Source organism: Hyperolius riggenbachi, chromosome 1 (genome assembly GCF_040937935.1).
Source record: "Hyperolius riggenbachi isolate aHypRig1 chromosome 1, aHypRig1.pri, whole genome shotgun sequence".
Lineage (NCBI taxonomy): Eukaryota > Metazoa > Chordata > Amphibia > Anura > Hyperoliidae > Hyperolius > Hyperolius riggenbachi.
In genome coordinates, this window is record NC_090646.1 from 333,971,751 (window position 1) to 333,988,260 (window position 16,510).

At 45.1% G+C, this 16,510-nt stretch overlaps 1 protein-coding gene across 8 annotated transcripts in view; it reads left to right on the plus strand.

The window, feature by feature from the left end:
- CRTC1 (CREB regulated transcription coactivator 1) overlaps nt 1-16,510 on the plus strand; it is a 363,687-nt gene that overhangs the window by 184,009 nt on the left and 163,168 nt on the right. For all 8 annotated transcript variants that reach the window (XR_011020507.1, XR_011020508.1, XR_011020509.1 and 5 more), the window contains 3 exons: nt 3,595-3,680; nt 6,601-6,644; nt 10,391-10,608. Coding sequence is in view for 4 of the 8 variants with exons in the window: in XM_068233924.1 (XP_068090025.1) it covers nt 3,595-3,680; nt 6,601-6,644; nt 10,391-10,608 (348 nt within the window). In the remaining 4 variants the exon portion in view is untranslated. The remainder of the gene's footprint in view (nt 1-3,594; nt 3,681-6,600; nt 6,645-10,390; nt 10,609-16,510) is intronic.

Sequence of the window (16,510 nt, forward strand, 5' to 3'; positions counted from 1 at the left end):
GAAGTGAGCCAAAATCAGTCCTTACACCCATACTTTGTTTTAAAATGTTGTCAGATCATCAACAGAGAGATACAAAATAGCTCAGAGAGTAGGTTTAACCTTGCCCAAGGACTCCTTACTGAATAGGTACTGGCCTGCTGAATAGGAAGAGCCAAAATTCAAATCCTGGTCTCCTATGTGCCATTAACCAGTACAGTGTTTTCTCCAGAATTTTTTTCCAGCCTAGTGGCATGATAAATTAGCCGGGTGGTGTGGAACAGGGAAGTGCAGGGCCTGCGCTTCCATAGGTGCAAATTAGGCAATTGCCAAGGACCCCAGAGCTGGCTGATGGGCCTCCAGGTCTCCTCCCAATTGCTGCAGGGGCCCAAGTGCTCCACTGGGGCCCCTGCAGCATATAAGTGTGCTCCTCTGCTGCATGATTGCTGGGTGCATATTCATTCACACACAAACACTACGCAGACACACATACATGTAGGCACACACACTCCTCAGACGAGTAGCTTGTCTCCTGCATGGCAGCAGTATGTGGATAGGAGACAGGACCAGACAGGAAAGCAATGAATAATAATTATTAGAAAGGATGCACACACGTGCAGCTCTCACGTCCCTGTGTCAGCAGCAGCAGAGGGAGTGTGTGTCAGAAAGATTGTCTAATGTACCAATAAACAGCACTGCTGCCTCCTAGACAGTTTGCTGCCTAAATTATATGATTCAGGTTTGCATGATGGTAATTCAGGCAGAAAACTCTAGGGGGCAGCAGCACTGTACACTGATACAGCAGACAATCTTTCTCACACTCCCAATCTGCTGCTGTGGACATGTGGGATGTGAGTGCTGTAAGTGTGTTATCCCACCCCTCAATTATTATTCACTGCTCTCCTGGCTGGCCCCGCCTTTTCTTCATATGCTGCCCTGATTAGAGAGTCATGGCAGCTGGGCACTCACCAGAATTAGCCAGGCCGAGCGCCCGACTAATAGGGCTTGGGAAGAACTCTGCAGTACACTATCCACCCAAACACATTTTAGATCACATTATTAAAATATACCTGACCTGAGGCAAAGCTACCTTAGGTAACCACAGAGGTAGGTGCATGCTGGATCTACATACCTCTGTGTTTTTTCCATGCCCTTCCTCCACCCCTGTAATTACGCCTTGAAAATTTTCACTTTTGGCTTAAGTTTTAGACAGTAAGAGGCAGGCTTGCTGAGATGTTCCCTTTTCTCATCCCACCATTTCCTCCTCTTAAAGGAAACCTGAAATGATTAAAAAAGAAGTTTCACTTACCTGGGGCAACTCCACTTTCACTCCAGGTGAACAATGAGATTGCCCCGCCTGCCAAGGGGACAGGGAGCACAAGATGCAATTAAATAGTGCTTTCCTGTCCCTTGGACAGACAGGATGCAATCGCTGGGCTGCCAGGAGGTCCAAGGGTAAGGCCAGCCTATCTCTGCCTGCCTGCCTGCGGAAGGACCTAAATCGGAAATCCGCAGGCGATCTGGATAGTGGGGAGGATTGGGACTGATGAGGGCTAGTGAAGTGACCCGACAAGTGCAGACGCACCTCTGTGGGTCTCTCTGGGCCTCCGGCGATCAGAGCAAACAGGAGCTGCGCACAAGGTCTCGGGGGGGGGGGCCTCTAACGCAGCGGGTAGCGGCGAAACGGCGCGGCAGCGATCGGCGCAAAGTGCTAGTGAACTTTGGGAACGTCTAATTTCGAAATGAATAATACTTGTGCACAAAAGCAAATATGATAATTGTATGGGTTATAAAAAGTAGGAAGACACATTTTTATTGAGCATTTTGTCAGAGTTTAAAACAGCTTTAAACCAGGTGAATACAGGTACCAGGGGGAACAAGGAAATGATAGTAGGATCACTGATGACTTCTTTTTTAGGGATGTTGCAGGAGACCTGTTTATGCTCTAGATTTCTGGTCAGCTATTACAAATGATTACTTCAGCAGTGAGAATTTTAAAGTGTGTGCACAGCTTTGTACTGTACATACTGTGGTTGCCATAACTATATTAAATGACAACCAAAGTAAGAAGAATATAGAGGCTGCCATATTTATTTCCATTTAAAGGAGTCATCAGGGAAAATGTAATAAAATAAGTGCTACTTACCAGGGGCTTCCTCCAGTCCCAAGTTCCCAGCATGTCCCTCGCCGCAGCTCTCCCCGCAGCCGTTCACCGCAGCTCGGTCCCCGGCGATGACGTCAGGGTGACCCCCAGGTCGGCCTGTACTGCGCCTGTGCGAGCGGCGCTGTCAATCACCGCCACGTGGGCCAGAGCGGTCTGCGCAGGCGCAGTAGTTCTGCGCCTGCGCAGTCCGCTCCGGCCCATGTGGCGGTGATTGACAGCGCCGCTCGCGCAGGCGCAGTACAGGCCGACCTGGGGGGTCGCCCTGGCGTCATCGCCAGGGACCAGGAGTGAGCTGCGGCGAACGGCTGCGGGGAGAGCTGCGGCGAGGGACGAGCTTGGGGCTGGAGGAAACCCCCCGGTAAGTAGCACTTATTTTATTACATTTTCCTTGATGACTCCTTTAAGCATAACCTGTTGGCTGGCAGTTCTGCTCATCTTTTTGGCTGCAGTAGTGTCTGGATAACAACCGAAACAAGCATGCAACTAATCTTGTCAGATCTGACAATAATGCCAGAAACTCCTGATCTGCTGCATGCTTGTTCAGGGTCTATTGCTAAAAGTGTTAGAGGCAGAGGATCAGCGGGATAGCCAGGTAACTGGTATTGTTTAAAAATAAATAAATATGGATGGCAGCCTCCATTTCTCTCTCATTACAGTTGTCCTTTCAAACTGTAAAACAAATAATGTAAGAATATATCGGTTTGTTTTTTTATTGAGTAGGGCCTCTTTTTAACATTGGTATGACTATGTTCCTAGTGGTGATACTCAAGCCTTGCAAACATGTGCGAAGCTTGTCATCAGGCAGGAATCAGTGCAGGGACGAGGCTATACAGACGTGTCGCTATGCTAGGGATGTGTTCTGTAGTTATCCGAGGAGGGTAAGAGGACCCACACAGCAGCGCACGAGAAAGTCATACAGCGGGCGGAGTGAGTAAGAAGAACAATATACTTGTTGATTTGCCATGCAGATCACTTGCTGACACGTCGAGGTGAATTGGGGGCCACTGTACTCACACTAGATTCTTGTCAGAGGGGGTTGTAGCTTAATGCAGTGCAGTTCCGAAAATTAAGCACAGGGATAATGCTTACTTGATAAACAGCAGTAATAAGAAGCTGAAAATAATATAGCATCAGATCTGTATCGTTGCATTATGATTTTATAAATTTGCTTCTTAGTCCCAATACTGTACTTGTGTCTGGCTAAACAGTCTCATAAGGGGCTGCTTGCTTCTCTCCAGATACTTCCCTCCCAGAACTTTGGAGGTTTGGGCCAGGTAACGACTGATGAAATTATTATACAGAATTTTACAAGTCAAAGGAAGACATTTAACAGTGTTGGCAACCACAAACGTACAGTTCATCTTTTAAGTTGTTTCAACTTAGCTTAGCTTTTAATCACTTTTATGTGTTTTCTTGCACTTTAATTACTTGTATGTTTTCTTTTAACTGCTTAGTCTTGTTGTTGGCTGTTCCTGGAATGGAGGATAACTCTACTGAAGCAGATAAACCCCTTACAAAACAAGGCTGGGATACAAAAAAGGTATGTAGGGTTTTTTATTGTAGTGTTTTTATGAACCTTTCTGCAAAGTACCTTATCAAAATAACTGAAAACACAGCCATTAATGTCTAAACCGCTGCCAACAAAAGTGAGTACACCCCTATGTGAATGTCAGAATTCTCTCAGTTAGACAATTGGTCATGTCACTCATTAGCGTTACAAGATCTGCGGTGTAAATGCAAACCTCTGGCTCCTGAAACATGTCATGTGGGCAGGAGAAGGAGGTATGGAAGTATAGAGTGTGTGACTGCCAAGGAGCACATAGACATAATTCATTGGTGTAGCAGGTAAAAATTACACTAATTCGCAGTGCTACTCTATGTGGACAGGTGGAGGATGGGGGTCTAGGGGTGGGTGGGTGTGTTTACCAGTCACCAGGGGCTGGGGGGTTGGATCCCAGTAGGGAGCCGTGCTAATTTCAATAGGAGGGACCCTATGGGTTATTACTGCACCCTGGCTTAAACTGATATGGTTTCAGTTACAAGCACCACTGTGCTCCTTTAGATGAGAAGGCAGTCTGCTGTCTTTAGTTTACTGCTTACAGTGATCGACATTTGAAGCTTGGGCAACATAAATGGCAAGGAGGGCCATTCACCTGATGGGCCTTGAGTTTGACACCTGTGCATCCAGAGGCTTAACCCTCCTGAGGTAATTATCCATTTTTGTGCATTGCAAACCTCTGAGGTTTGCCTTAATGTTTAAACCATTGGCAACAAAAGTGAGGCCATCCCTAAGTGAAAAATGACAAAATTCTTCCCAATTAGACATTTTCCTCCATAGGGTCATATTACACATTACTTTTACAAGGTCTCAGGTGGGAATGGGGAGCAGGTGTGCTAAATTTGGTATCAATCTTTTATACTGGTCACCGGAAATTCAGCATGGCACCTCATGGCAGAGAACTCTCTGGGGATCTGAAAGGACAACTGAAATGAGAGGGATATGGAAGCTGCCTGCTGATCCTCTGCCTCTAATACTTTTAGCCATAGTCCCTAAACAAGCATGTAGCAGATCAGGTGTTTCTGACAGTATTGTCAGATCTGACAAGATTAGCTGCATGCTTGTTTCTGGTGTTTAGACGCTACTGCAGCCAAATAGATCAGCAAGGCTGCCAGGAAACTGGTATTGTTTAACCACTTAACGACCAGCTAACGCCCATAGGCGTCAGCAGGTCTTAAGTGGGTTACCATGTTCAGTTGATAGGCTGAAGCCTATCCTACAATGCGCAGGACAGATATCCGTCCTGCGCACTTCCCAGCCAGAGCGAGAGGGCGAAAGAGGTAGGGAGGGCGGAAAACGCTGCGGAGGGGGGCTTTGAGGAGCCACCCCCCCCCCCCCCCCCGGTCGGCGGTCGGCCACACAGAGCGGCGGCGATCAGACCCCCCCAGCAGGTCATCCCCCTAGTGGGGAAAAAAGGGGGGGGGGGGTCTGATCGCCCTGCTGTATTCACGATCTGTCCTTGTCCTTAAGTGGTTAAAAGGAAAGACGTATGGCAGCCTCCATATTCTTCTCACTTCAGTTGTCCTTTAAATAAAAGAGCACTAAGGAAAAGTTTCTTGTTCAGTTTAGCACCGACAGGCTTTGTCCCAGTGGCGTAACTAGACATCACTGGGCCCCCCTGCGAAACTTTGGATGGGGCCCCCCACCCCCCTCGCTTTCTGCACAGGAAAACTGAGGACCAATGTGTTTTCCCCAATCTGTGTTTTTATCTGCATGAAATTGGACCAATCAGAATAACTACCTGTCAATTTTTATTGGTCCAAGTTCAAGCTGCACATAATTTACATGAAATTTCAATGCAAGGAGAAATAATTTGCGTCTTATTGATCATCACTAGATAGGTACACGTGGCTTTCATAAACACATTGGGTTGGTGTGAGAATGGTTAAATGCTTCATTATAGAGATGCTCGCACGAGTAAATCTGAGTGCCTAAGCACTCGTATTCGTGATCTAAATGAGCATTAATTACCGCAGGTGTGAAGCAGAGACATAAGGGATTATTAACCCATAAGGCTGTGTCCTCCCTGCGCTCCAAATAGTATGCACGCATCCTATCGATCACGTTACAAGCCTCTCTGCGGGCACTTTCTCCTGCGTGTGCATCCTATTTGGAGCGCAGGAAGGACACAGCCTTATGGGTAAATAACCCCTTATGTCTCTGCATTACACCTGCGGTAATTAATGCTCATTTAAAGAACAAATCTGAGTGCTTAGGCACTCAGATTTACTTGTGAGAGCATCCCTACTTCACTACACATTGAGTAGGGAGGAGCTGAGGCAAAAGGTGGGCTGGGTCAGATGATCTGCTGTGTGCTTACCTTCAGACACCCTTAGTAAAAATCTGGGTGGGTGTACTAGGGATTTATGCTTACCATTAAATGTATCATTAGATATTTTCAATTTATTCGTTGTTTGATTAAAAAAATTAAATCAATAATTGAGAACTGTTAAAAACTGGGGGGCTCCAAATCTGTTTTAGATAACTGTTGAAATTCATTCAGTAGAGTGTTCTCTCATCAGTGGAAGATCGCTTATAGTGCTGGACTTTTGAGAGCAGGGGATAGATAAAAAGGCCAATAGTTTTACATATTTTAGCACTCTGAGACACAGGACAGGCTTGTTTTTGAGATGACAAAACCATACATCTACTTTAAGTTTTTAAACATGACCTAAAACTGTGAGATATCTATAAGTCCTCTTTAGGAGTAGGAGGATAGACACAATTGTTTTATCTCACCAGCTTATTTTGAGTTAGGTTTCATGATAAGGATCAGCATTGCAATTAGGCATCTACCATTGGCATCATCTATGCTTCTCTGATGATGGGCTTACTTTAATCTGCAAATGCTGTGATTTGCACACACACAAAAAAAATCTGATTTATTTTGCTTTTCATTTAGACTGGATCTTCAAGGCCGAAGTCATGTGAAGTCCCTGGCATAAAGTAAGTATCAATATGCTAATTTCACTTTTTTGTTACTCATTTTTGTATTTTTTTATGCATTAACTTTAGTGGTCAGAGAAAGATTTGAACTGCCACCCAAACTACCCACAAATACTTGTGTGATACCTCATAACAATCAGTGATGGGCTCACAAGTAATTACGAGTGTCTAAGCACTCGAATTTGTGATTAAAATGAGCCTTAATTACCTCAGGTGTGTGGCAGGGAAATAAGGGGTTATTTACCCATAAGTCCTTGGTATGTTGAGCGCTCAAAATAGCTGGCACACATCCTGTTGGAAGCCTCACTTTGCAAACTTCCTCCTTCAAACCGGAAGTTCCAATAGGACGCCTGCAAGCTATTTGGAGTGCATGACATACCACAGACTTATGGGTAAATAATCCATTTATTTCCCTGCCGCACACCTGCAGTAATTAAGGCTCATTTAACCATTTCTGCCTCCCGGAAGTGATGCTCACGTCCAGACGGCCGCTCTGCCGCGCTTCGGCGCGCGATCGCGGCCGTGCCCCCGTGCTGTCCCCCGGTATCCCTGGGATCAGTGAACGGGAACGTGGTTCCAGATCACCGATCCGTGTCTCCAGCAGAAAAACCGAAGTGCTCTTACTAGAGGCTTCAGTCTTTCTGCAAAAAAAGTTTTCCCGGTGATGGAGAAGCATAAGGAGAAATAAATAAACTCAAGGTGGCCATCTTGTGGCCAAATAGTAAAACTACATCTACATATTTCTTACATTACAATTTACACATATAATAACATAAAAAATTAACTGTTTATTTCCCACACCAAAATATTACCCAAATAAAATTTTTAATGGGAAAAAAAAAAATTACAAAAAAAAGACATAAATAGTTACCTAAGGGTCTGAACTTTTTATATATGCATTTGAAGGTGGTATACTACGAACATTTTTTAAATTATAAGCTTGTAAATAGTGATGAACGCAAAACGGAAAAAATGCACCTTCATTTCCAAATAAAATGTTGGCGCATACATTGTGATAGGGACAAAATTTAAATGGTGTCATATCCGAGACGAACAGGCAAATAAAATACATAGGTTTTAATCATGGTAGCGTGGATTATTTTAAAGCTATAATGGACGAAAACTAAGAAATAATGAATGTTTCACCTTTTGTCTTATTAATCCTGTTAAAATGCATTTATAAAAAAATAATTCTTCGCAAAATGTACCACCCAAAAAAAGCCTAATTAGTGGCGGGAAAAACAAGATATAGATCAATAAATTGTGTTAAGCAGTGATAAAGTTATTAGCGAATGAATGGGAGGTGAAAATTGCTCTGATGCATAAGGTGAAAAATCCCTGCAGGCTGAAATGGTTAAATCACGAATACGAGTGCTTAGACACTCGTAATTACCCGTGAGCCCATCACTGATGGCAATATCACATTTAAGCAGAAATCAGGTGTCTCAACACTGCTTATGATTTAGAGAAAGCACAGTCGCTCCCATTAAACTCTTCAAAGCACTTGGGATGGTCATACACGGTACAGTCTAATAGTTCTATAACTGACATGATAATATGGTTGAAATTATCCAAAGTGCAATGCAAATTTTCTTTTCTAAAAGCTGGTTAAAGATTTGTCTTTCTCCAAAATGTTTCCATTTACCCTGCATATGTATTGTATAGCAAAGTGGAGTTTAGGCATGTATTTTCTACACTGTTGCTATGGTTACAGTAGCAGTGTCATGCTGGAGTTCAAAAAGAGTTTGGGCTATTTAAAGAGACTTGCTAACTTATCTGATCATGTTTCTGATGCAAGGTGGACAATACCAACAAAACAAGGGCACACAACGGGTGGCAGACTGTAGACAGCCCAAAATGTATCGATGGGCCAGACAAATATGCCAACAGCTGCTGATGGAGTATGAAATAGGTGGGCCAGGGAGTAGGGCATAAGGCATTGTTGATTGATCAGAGTAGAAAGTCCTCATAGTATAATATCATATCTCTGCCAATACCTACTAGTCTCGCGATGTTATTTAAAATGTTTGATTTATTTGTTTTCTGTATATGTTGTACGGTCTTAAAGGACCACTATCGCGAAAAAAGTAGGCAGTTAAAAAATGTGACAGATGACAGGTTTTGGGCCAGTTCATCTTTTAAGGGGGATTCTCAGGGCTTTCTTTGTTTTCAACAGCATTTCCTGAACAGCAGTTTAACTGCCAAAATAGCAAGCTACCAGCCGGCCTCCCTAATCACTTGCACACTGTTATGTCAGTTAGATTTTGCAACTGTTGTTCAGGAAATGCTGTTGAAAACAAAGAAAGCCCTGAGAATCCCCCTTAAAAAGATGGACTGGCCCAAAACCTGTCATCTGTCACATTTTTTAACTGCCTACTTTTTTCGCGATAGTGGTCCTTTAACCTCCTGTGACATGGCAGAAGTCACTCTTCTTTTATTATGACACTGTAGCCAATTAATTTCTTGCCGACCGCGTCACGCCGATGGGCGTGGCCGCGGCGGCAGCAGCCCCGGGACCGCCTAACGCCGATTGGCGTAAAGTCCTGGGGCTCTGTTTTGCAGGAGATCGCATCTTTTGCTTGGGGGTGGAGCTCCGCCCCGCCTTCAGTCTCCAGTTAGACGGCGTGAACGCCGTCTATTTACATGGTGCAGCGCTGCACTGGGGACAGCCGTGTGACACGGCTGTCCCCTTGGGGGACAAGAGAGCGATCGGCTCTCATAGGCAGGAGCCTATGACAGCCGATCGCCATAATTGGCTGGCTGTGGGGAGGGAGGGAGGGTATTTAAAGAAACAGGGTTTTTTAAAAAGAAAAAGCCTACAATAATATTTATAAAGAAAAAAATAAACATGGGGGAGCGATCAGACCCCACCAACAGAGAGCTCTGTTGGTGGGGAGAAAAGGGGGGCATTCACTTGTGTGCTGTGTTGTGCGGCCCTGCAGCTTAGCCTTAAAGCTGCAGTGGCCTATTTTATTAAAAATGGCCTGGTCACTTAGGGGGGTTTAGCACTGCAGTCCTCAAGAGGTTAAAGTAATTCTGAAGCATCAAGAAAAAAAAAAAAGATACCTGAGGAAAGGCTCTGGGTATTGTAGAGCCTTCCCATTTTCCTCACGGTGTCCTCGTTCCCCCGAAGGCTCTTCCGTTTGAATCTCCCACCCCGGGAGACTTCAGAAGTCTTCGGAAGCACTCGGGTACTCGAAGACTGGCGGCTCTATACTGCACATGCGCAAGAGAAGGGCGCTCACGTGTGCCTAGTACGAATCGGCCCATCTTCAGAGGCCCGAATGCTTCTGAAGACTCTCAAAGCCAGCCCAACGCTGACGAGCACTCTGGCGTAGACCGCTAACGGGAGAGCCTGCGGGAGAGCGCGGACACTGTGAGGAGAGCAAGAAGGCTCTATAGTACCCAGAGCCTTCATTCTCCTTAGGTAAGTATCTGTTTTTTTTTTATTATTTATTTATTTTTTTGGCTTCAGACTCCCTTCAAGAATAACATGGATCACTCAGCCTCCTGTGACATGACAGTGGTATCTCAGCATACCTTGAAACCTACGTTTTTTTTAGTATACTGCATTCATGTAGTGGTCAGTGAAAAAAAAAACCTGATAAAAATGCTGTATTCTGTGCTACAGCTTTTCAAAGAAAATTCTGAAAATACCTTAACTTGTCTAAAGTATTCTTTTTTCATTTTCTTTAAAATGAAGTACACATTTATATAATAGACTTGTTTTTGTTATTTGCTTCAAGCATTTATCCTTCAAATGACCAGGAGAACACTACAAGCCTCATTCCCGGTACACATAACACAGGAGGTTCCCTGCCAGACCTGTCAAATATCCACTTCCCGTCTCCACTACCAATTCCATTAGATCCTGAGGAGTCTACATTCCCAACTCTGACAAACTCTAACAGTACAGGCAACCTATCAAATTTAACACATCTTGGTATTACCACTGCCAATCAAGGTAAGCTTCATTCAGGATCATGGTGTGATTTCTAATGCAATGTGCATATCTTGCAGCTTTGTTTCAGCCTTACTTGTGCAGTACTCTCAAATAAAAAACGAGTGTTTTGGCTTTACTAGAGAAGTTACCAATACCTATTTTTTAAGAAGCTTCTCATTAAATTGAAAGTTAAAATCAGAATTGGTACACATCTTATTTAAAAGTTTACATTATCATTTAATTAAAATCGTGCCATTTTTCTTGATATGAATACACATGTTATTCTGTGAAGTTACCCACAGACAAGAAAATTTAGTCAATCAAAATGAGTGATATCAGTTGCTCATGTGGCCTAGCTTTAGATCAGGGATGTCAAACCGGTCCTTCGAGGGCCAAGGTCCTCACACATTGGGCTTGATTCACAAAGCCGTGCAAACTGTTTAGCACGGGTGTGCTAAACAGTTAGCACGTGAAGTGCCGTTCGCGGACTTTTGCGCACGCAAAGTCCCGCGATTGGCGCGATCGAGGACTTTAGCGCGCAATTTGCCGCAAATTGCGCTCACAAAAGTCAGCGATCGCTCGAATCTCGGCACTTTGCACGCGCAAAAGTCCGCGAACGGAACTTCACGTGCTAACTGTTTAGCACACCCATGCTAAACAGTTTGCAAGGCTTTGTGAATTAAACCCATTGATACAGCTCAAATTAATTAATTGTTCTGGATCAGGAAAGGTGTGGTCCATCAGGTAGAATACATCAGGGCTGTGGAGTCGGTACAAAAATCCACGTACTCCAACTCCTCAGGTTAGGATTCCACCGACTCCTCTAATTTGCATATTAGAATTTTGTTGATTGAAAGTATGTAACATGAAATGCATTTCTTAACTGCCAACGCTTAGGAATTTTAAAAGACAACTGAATAGAGAGGGATATGGAGGCTGCCATATTTATTCCCTTATAAACAATACCAGTAACCTGGAAATCTGGCGGATCTTCTGCCTCTAGACTAAAACTAGTCCTTGGTAAGAGTACTTGTAGAAGGTACAGACAGGAACAAAGAACATCAGGCCCTAGGCAATGTAACTGTGGGTACATGTAAGAGTGATGTGGAAGAACTCTGCAGGAGAATGAGGGGATTCTTCCTCTATTACACATTCTTCAGGTACAACCTGAACCAGGTTTATGGGTGATAGACAACACCTCTGTGTTCAATATGCTCAACATTCTCGGTGGATTCCCTGCAGCTCTGTTGGGAGATGAAATTAAAGTTTTAAACATACCTGGGGCTTCCTCCAGCCCACATCAGGCTAATAAGTCCCTCGCTGTCCTCCTCCTCTGCCACCTGGATCTTCTGCTACGGGTCCAGGTACTTGAGCCAGTCAGGCATAGTGCACATGCCACACTCCGCCGCCAGGCGCATACTACACCTGCGCAGCACTATTGCGCAGGTGCAGAATGCTCCTGGCTGTGTAGGAGTGGCACACGGCCGGACTGTGCTGACGGCCTGAATTACCGGGACTCGTAGCAGCAGATCCAGGTGGGGGAGGAAGACAGCTAGGACTGATTAGCCTGAAGGGGGCTGGAGGAAGCCCCAGGTATGTATAAAAAATTTCTTTTAATCCGCCTCAAGTACCCTTCAATTCGTAGTCTTCAAATCGTAATTTTAACAACATATCAAATTATTTGATTTCATGAGCAAAGGGAGTGCATACATTTGCATAAACCAGGATCAACGCAGAATTATTTGCATCACATTGAACATCTCTATTAGTGACACAGCTACACAGGCTTTATTCTTACAGCATAGATGTTATTTAGTATATATAAGAGATTCATGTGTACACATCATATATACAGTCACAATCAGATATGTATATCTGACTTAAAAAATACGGGGACTGCTTTACTGAAGCAGCACATGTAACTATTTTTTGATTGGTTTATTTCATTTTTGTGGACTAAGCAGAGCTATTACTGTATATATATATTATTTGTGATGACTATTATCTGAGAAATAGAACATTTTATCATATTTTCTATTTTAATTAGTTTAAATTCATTAGTAGTCAGTCGGTGCATTTTTCCCCGACTCCGACTCCAGGCACCCAAAAATTGCTTCGACTCCAACTCCACAGCCCTGGAATACATTCCCCTCTTTTTCATTCCATCCTAAACATTGGCATGGACCTGGCCCTCCAGGGCTGGAGTTTAACACCTGTGCTGACTATTTTGTTCATACTCATCAAAGACTCTGTTCAGACAGATTGTTTTGCCTGAATTTCATACTTATATTAAGATCACTTCATTGCCAAACATTAGCTGTTTCAGCTGACTGTTCTGCATTGTCTGACTTGCTCTGTAAATGACGTTGAGTACGCTAAGATTTTCCTTATTAACTCATTTGGGACTACCTCCTCTTCTTGTCACTAATACAGCTTTCTTTTGGTGCTATTTGATTGCTGCTGCGATTTTTAGTTTTTATTATATTCATCAAAAAAGATGGGGATTCTGAGGGGTGCTGTGGGCGATCAGAGGGGGGGGGGGGGCAGGATCAGTGTGTTTGGTGCAGACTAGGGTGTCGGAAGGGGATCTGAGGGTTTGGCCGAGTGATCATGAGCACACACGGGGCGAATTAGGGCCTGATCTGATGAGTAGGTGTGCTAGAGGGTGACAGGTGGTGACAGGAGGTGATTGATGGGTGTCTCAAGATGTGATTAGAGTGGGGAATAGATGCAAGCAATGCACTGGCGAGGTGAACAGGGCTGGGGTCTGAGGGAGTTCTGAGGGTGTGGGCGGGTGATTGGGTGCCCTAGGGGCAGATAGGGGTCTGATCTGATGGGTAGCAGTGACAGGGGGTGATTGATGGGTAATTAGTGGGTGTTTAGAGGAGAAAAGAGATGTAAACAATGCACTTGGGAGGTGATCTGACGGCGGGTCTGCGGGCGATCTGATGGTGTGGGTGGGTGATCAGATTGCCCGCAAGGGACAGGTTAGGGGCTGATTGATGGGTGGCAGTGACAGGGGGTGATTGATGGGTGATTGACAGGAAAGAACAGATGTAAATAATGCACTGGCGAATTGATAAGGGGGGTTCTGAGGGCAATCTGAGCGTGTGGGCGGGTGATTGGGTGCCCGCAAGGGGCAGATTAGGGTCTGATCTGATGAGTAACAGTGACAGGTGGTGATAGGGGGTGATTGATGGGTAATTAGTGGGTGTTTAGAGGAGAGAACAGATGTAAACAATGCACTTGGGAGGTGATCTGACGGCGGGTTTGCAGGCGATCTGATGGTGTGGGTGGGTGGTCAGATTGCCCGCAAGGGGCAGGTTAGGGGCTGATTGATGGGTGGCAGTGACAGGGGGTAATTGATGGGTGATTGACAGGTGATCAGTGGGTTATTACAGGGAAAAACAGATGTAAATAATGCACTGGCGAATTGATAAGGGGGGAGTCTGAGGGCAATCTGAGCGTGTGGGCGGTTGATTGGGTGCCCGAAAGGGGCAGATTAGGGTCTAATCTGATGGGTAACATTGACAGGTGGTGATAGGGGGTGATTGATGGGTGATTGATGGGTGATTGACAGGTGATCAGTGGGTTATTACAGGGGGATAGATGCATACAGTACACAGGAGGGGGGGTCTGGGGAGAATCAGAGGGGTTGGGGGGTAGATCAGGAGCCCCAGGGGGCAGTTAGGACCTAAAATAAAAAAATAGCGTTGACAGATAGTGACAGGGAGTGATTGATTGGTGATTAGGGGAGTGATTGGGTGCAAACAGTGGTCAGGGGGGGGGGGAGGGGGGGATTCTGAGGGGGGCTGTGGGCGATCAGAGGGAAGGGGGGGGCAGGATCAGTGTGTTTGGTGCAGACTAGGGTGGCTGCAGCCTGCCCTGGTGGTCCCTCGGACACTGGGACCACCAGGGCAGGAGGCAGCCTGTATAATACACTTTGTATACATTACAAAGTGTATTATACACTTTGTATGCGGCGATCGTGGGGTTAACAACCCGCCGGCGCTTCCGAACGGCCTTTGGGTGGACGGAGCCAGTTGCCGGGGGGAAGCGCGCGTCACTAGTGACGCGATCGCTCCCTGGGCATGCCGAAAGTACACAACGCCGATGGGCGTATTGCGGTCCTTCCGGCGTCCACATCGCCTGTGGGCGGTCGGCAAGTGGTTAAGGAACAAAACATTTTTTTTTATTTTACACTTCCTGATCACTGAGATTGGCTCACAGTGATCAGGAGCCAATGAAAACAGCTCCTGACCGATGTACATAACTCTGCTGTCTTTAGATGGCGCAGACCTTGGCCACCAGGTATGCGCTATTACGTCCCATGCATGAGAGCAACCCGCGTTAAAATTATTCCGCATCAGGCTTAGGCAGCCACAAGTGCAGCATAGATTTAACTATCAGCGGCCCCAAGCCAGTTTTAAATTTAACCTAAACTGAACCTTAAAATAAAGTTACATTTATCTGGGGCTCCCAGAAAATCTCGTACTGTGCATGCGCAGGACGCTCCCGGTGACAGGAGCGTGATCAAGTCACAGTGGCCATCGACTGGCCCAGTCGCCGAAAACAAAACTGAGCCGCTGCGGGTGACCAGAGGATTATTCCGTGATGGTGCGGCTGCAAAGGGCTGGTGGAAGCCCCGGGTAAGTTAAACTCTATTTTTAACGTCCGTTTAGGTTCCCTTTAAAGACCAACACAAAAAATATGTTTTCAGTCAAATAGACACTAAACAATAAAGGCACCTTACATTTTATGGCAGTTGCAGAATTGGCTGGAGATCTTTTGTCTGTAGGTTAAATGCAGACACTAATATATCTATACCAATACTTGGTATCGAAATCTTGCAGTGCTATTGCGATTCCCCTACTTTATGCTTCATCATCTGGAACAGTTTATATAGTGACACTCTAGGTGTCCTCACAATCCCACCTCTGTAGATAAGGTCTTCACCAGCTGTCTTGCATAAGATGAGTCCCTTTCTTTATGTCCTTATGTCACCAATTGCTTTATAGGTGTGTCAGTTAGAAATTCTAGATACAGATTCTCATTCTGTAATCCTATGCTCAAGATTTCTACCCCCAAACTAGAAACTCCATTTTGATGGGAAAAAAACAATTGTTGTATATTCATTGCACTCTTGCTAATTTAATGTTTTTGCTGAAAATTTCTTAATGAATTGAGTCTTGTCTGCTTTGTTACTATTGCCTTGTAAAATATGGCAACACTAGTAGACCCAAGCTCATTTAAAAACGGTCTCTAGGTCTTTTTACGGCCGCCAGTGCGCACGTGCCTCACATGCAACCATCGCATGCCGAGTGCCGGCACCCGCTCACCTCACTCGCCCGTCTCGCTCCCTGGTCCCGTCCAGCTGTCCGTTACTGCGCAGTAACAAAAAACCTGGGACACAGGGACAGCTGCTGGACACAGCGACAGTTAGGGCCCTTTCACACCAGAGGGCTTTTTCGGCGTTTTAACGCCACGGCCGAAGTTGGCGTTTTCCTAGGTAAAAGAAAGTCCATAGACTTTCATTTTACCATTTACACTAAACGCCGCGTTTTGGAGCGTTGCGTTTCAACGCTCCCAGGTGCTTTTTCTGGGCCTACCGCGGCGTTTCTCATTACAATTGATTGTAATGTATAGGCGTTAAAACGCCTTCAAAACGCCTTCAAAACGCCTGCAGCCAAAACGCAGCGTTTTAGCCTTTCACCGCTGCCTGTAGTGTGAAAGAGCCCTTAGGGTTTTACTATAGAGGATTGTTTTCCTTTTAATCTTTGTATAACCACTTCAGCCCTCAGTCGTCTTTCACTTTATGCATCTGAGCAATTTTCACCTCCCATTCATTCGCCTATAACTTTATCACTACTTATCACAATGAACTGATCTATATCTCGTTTTTTCTGCCACCAATTAGGCTTTC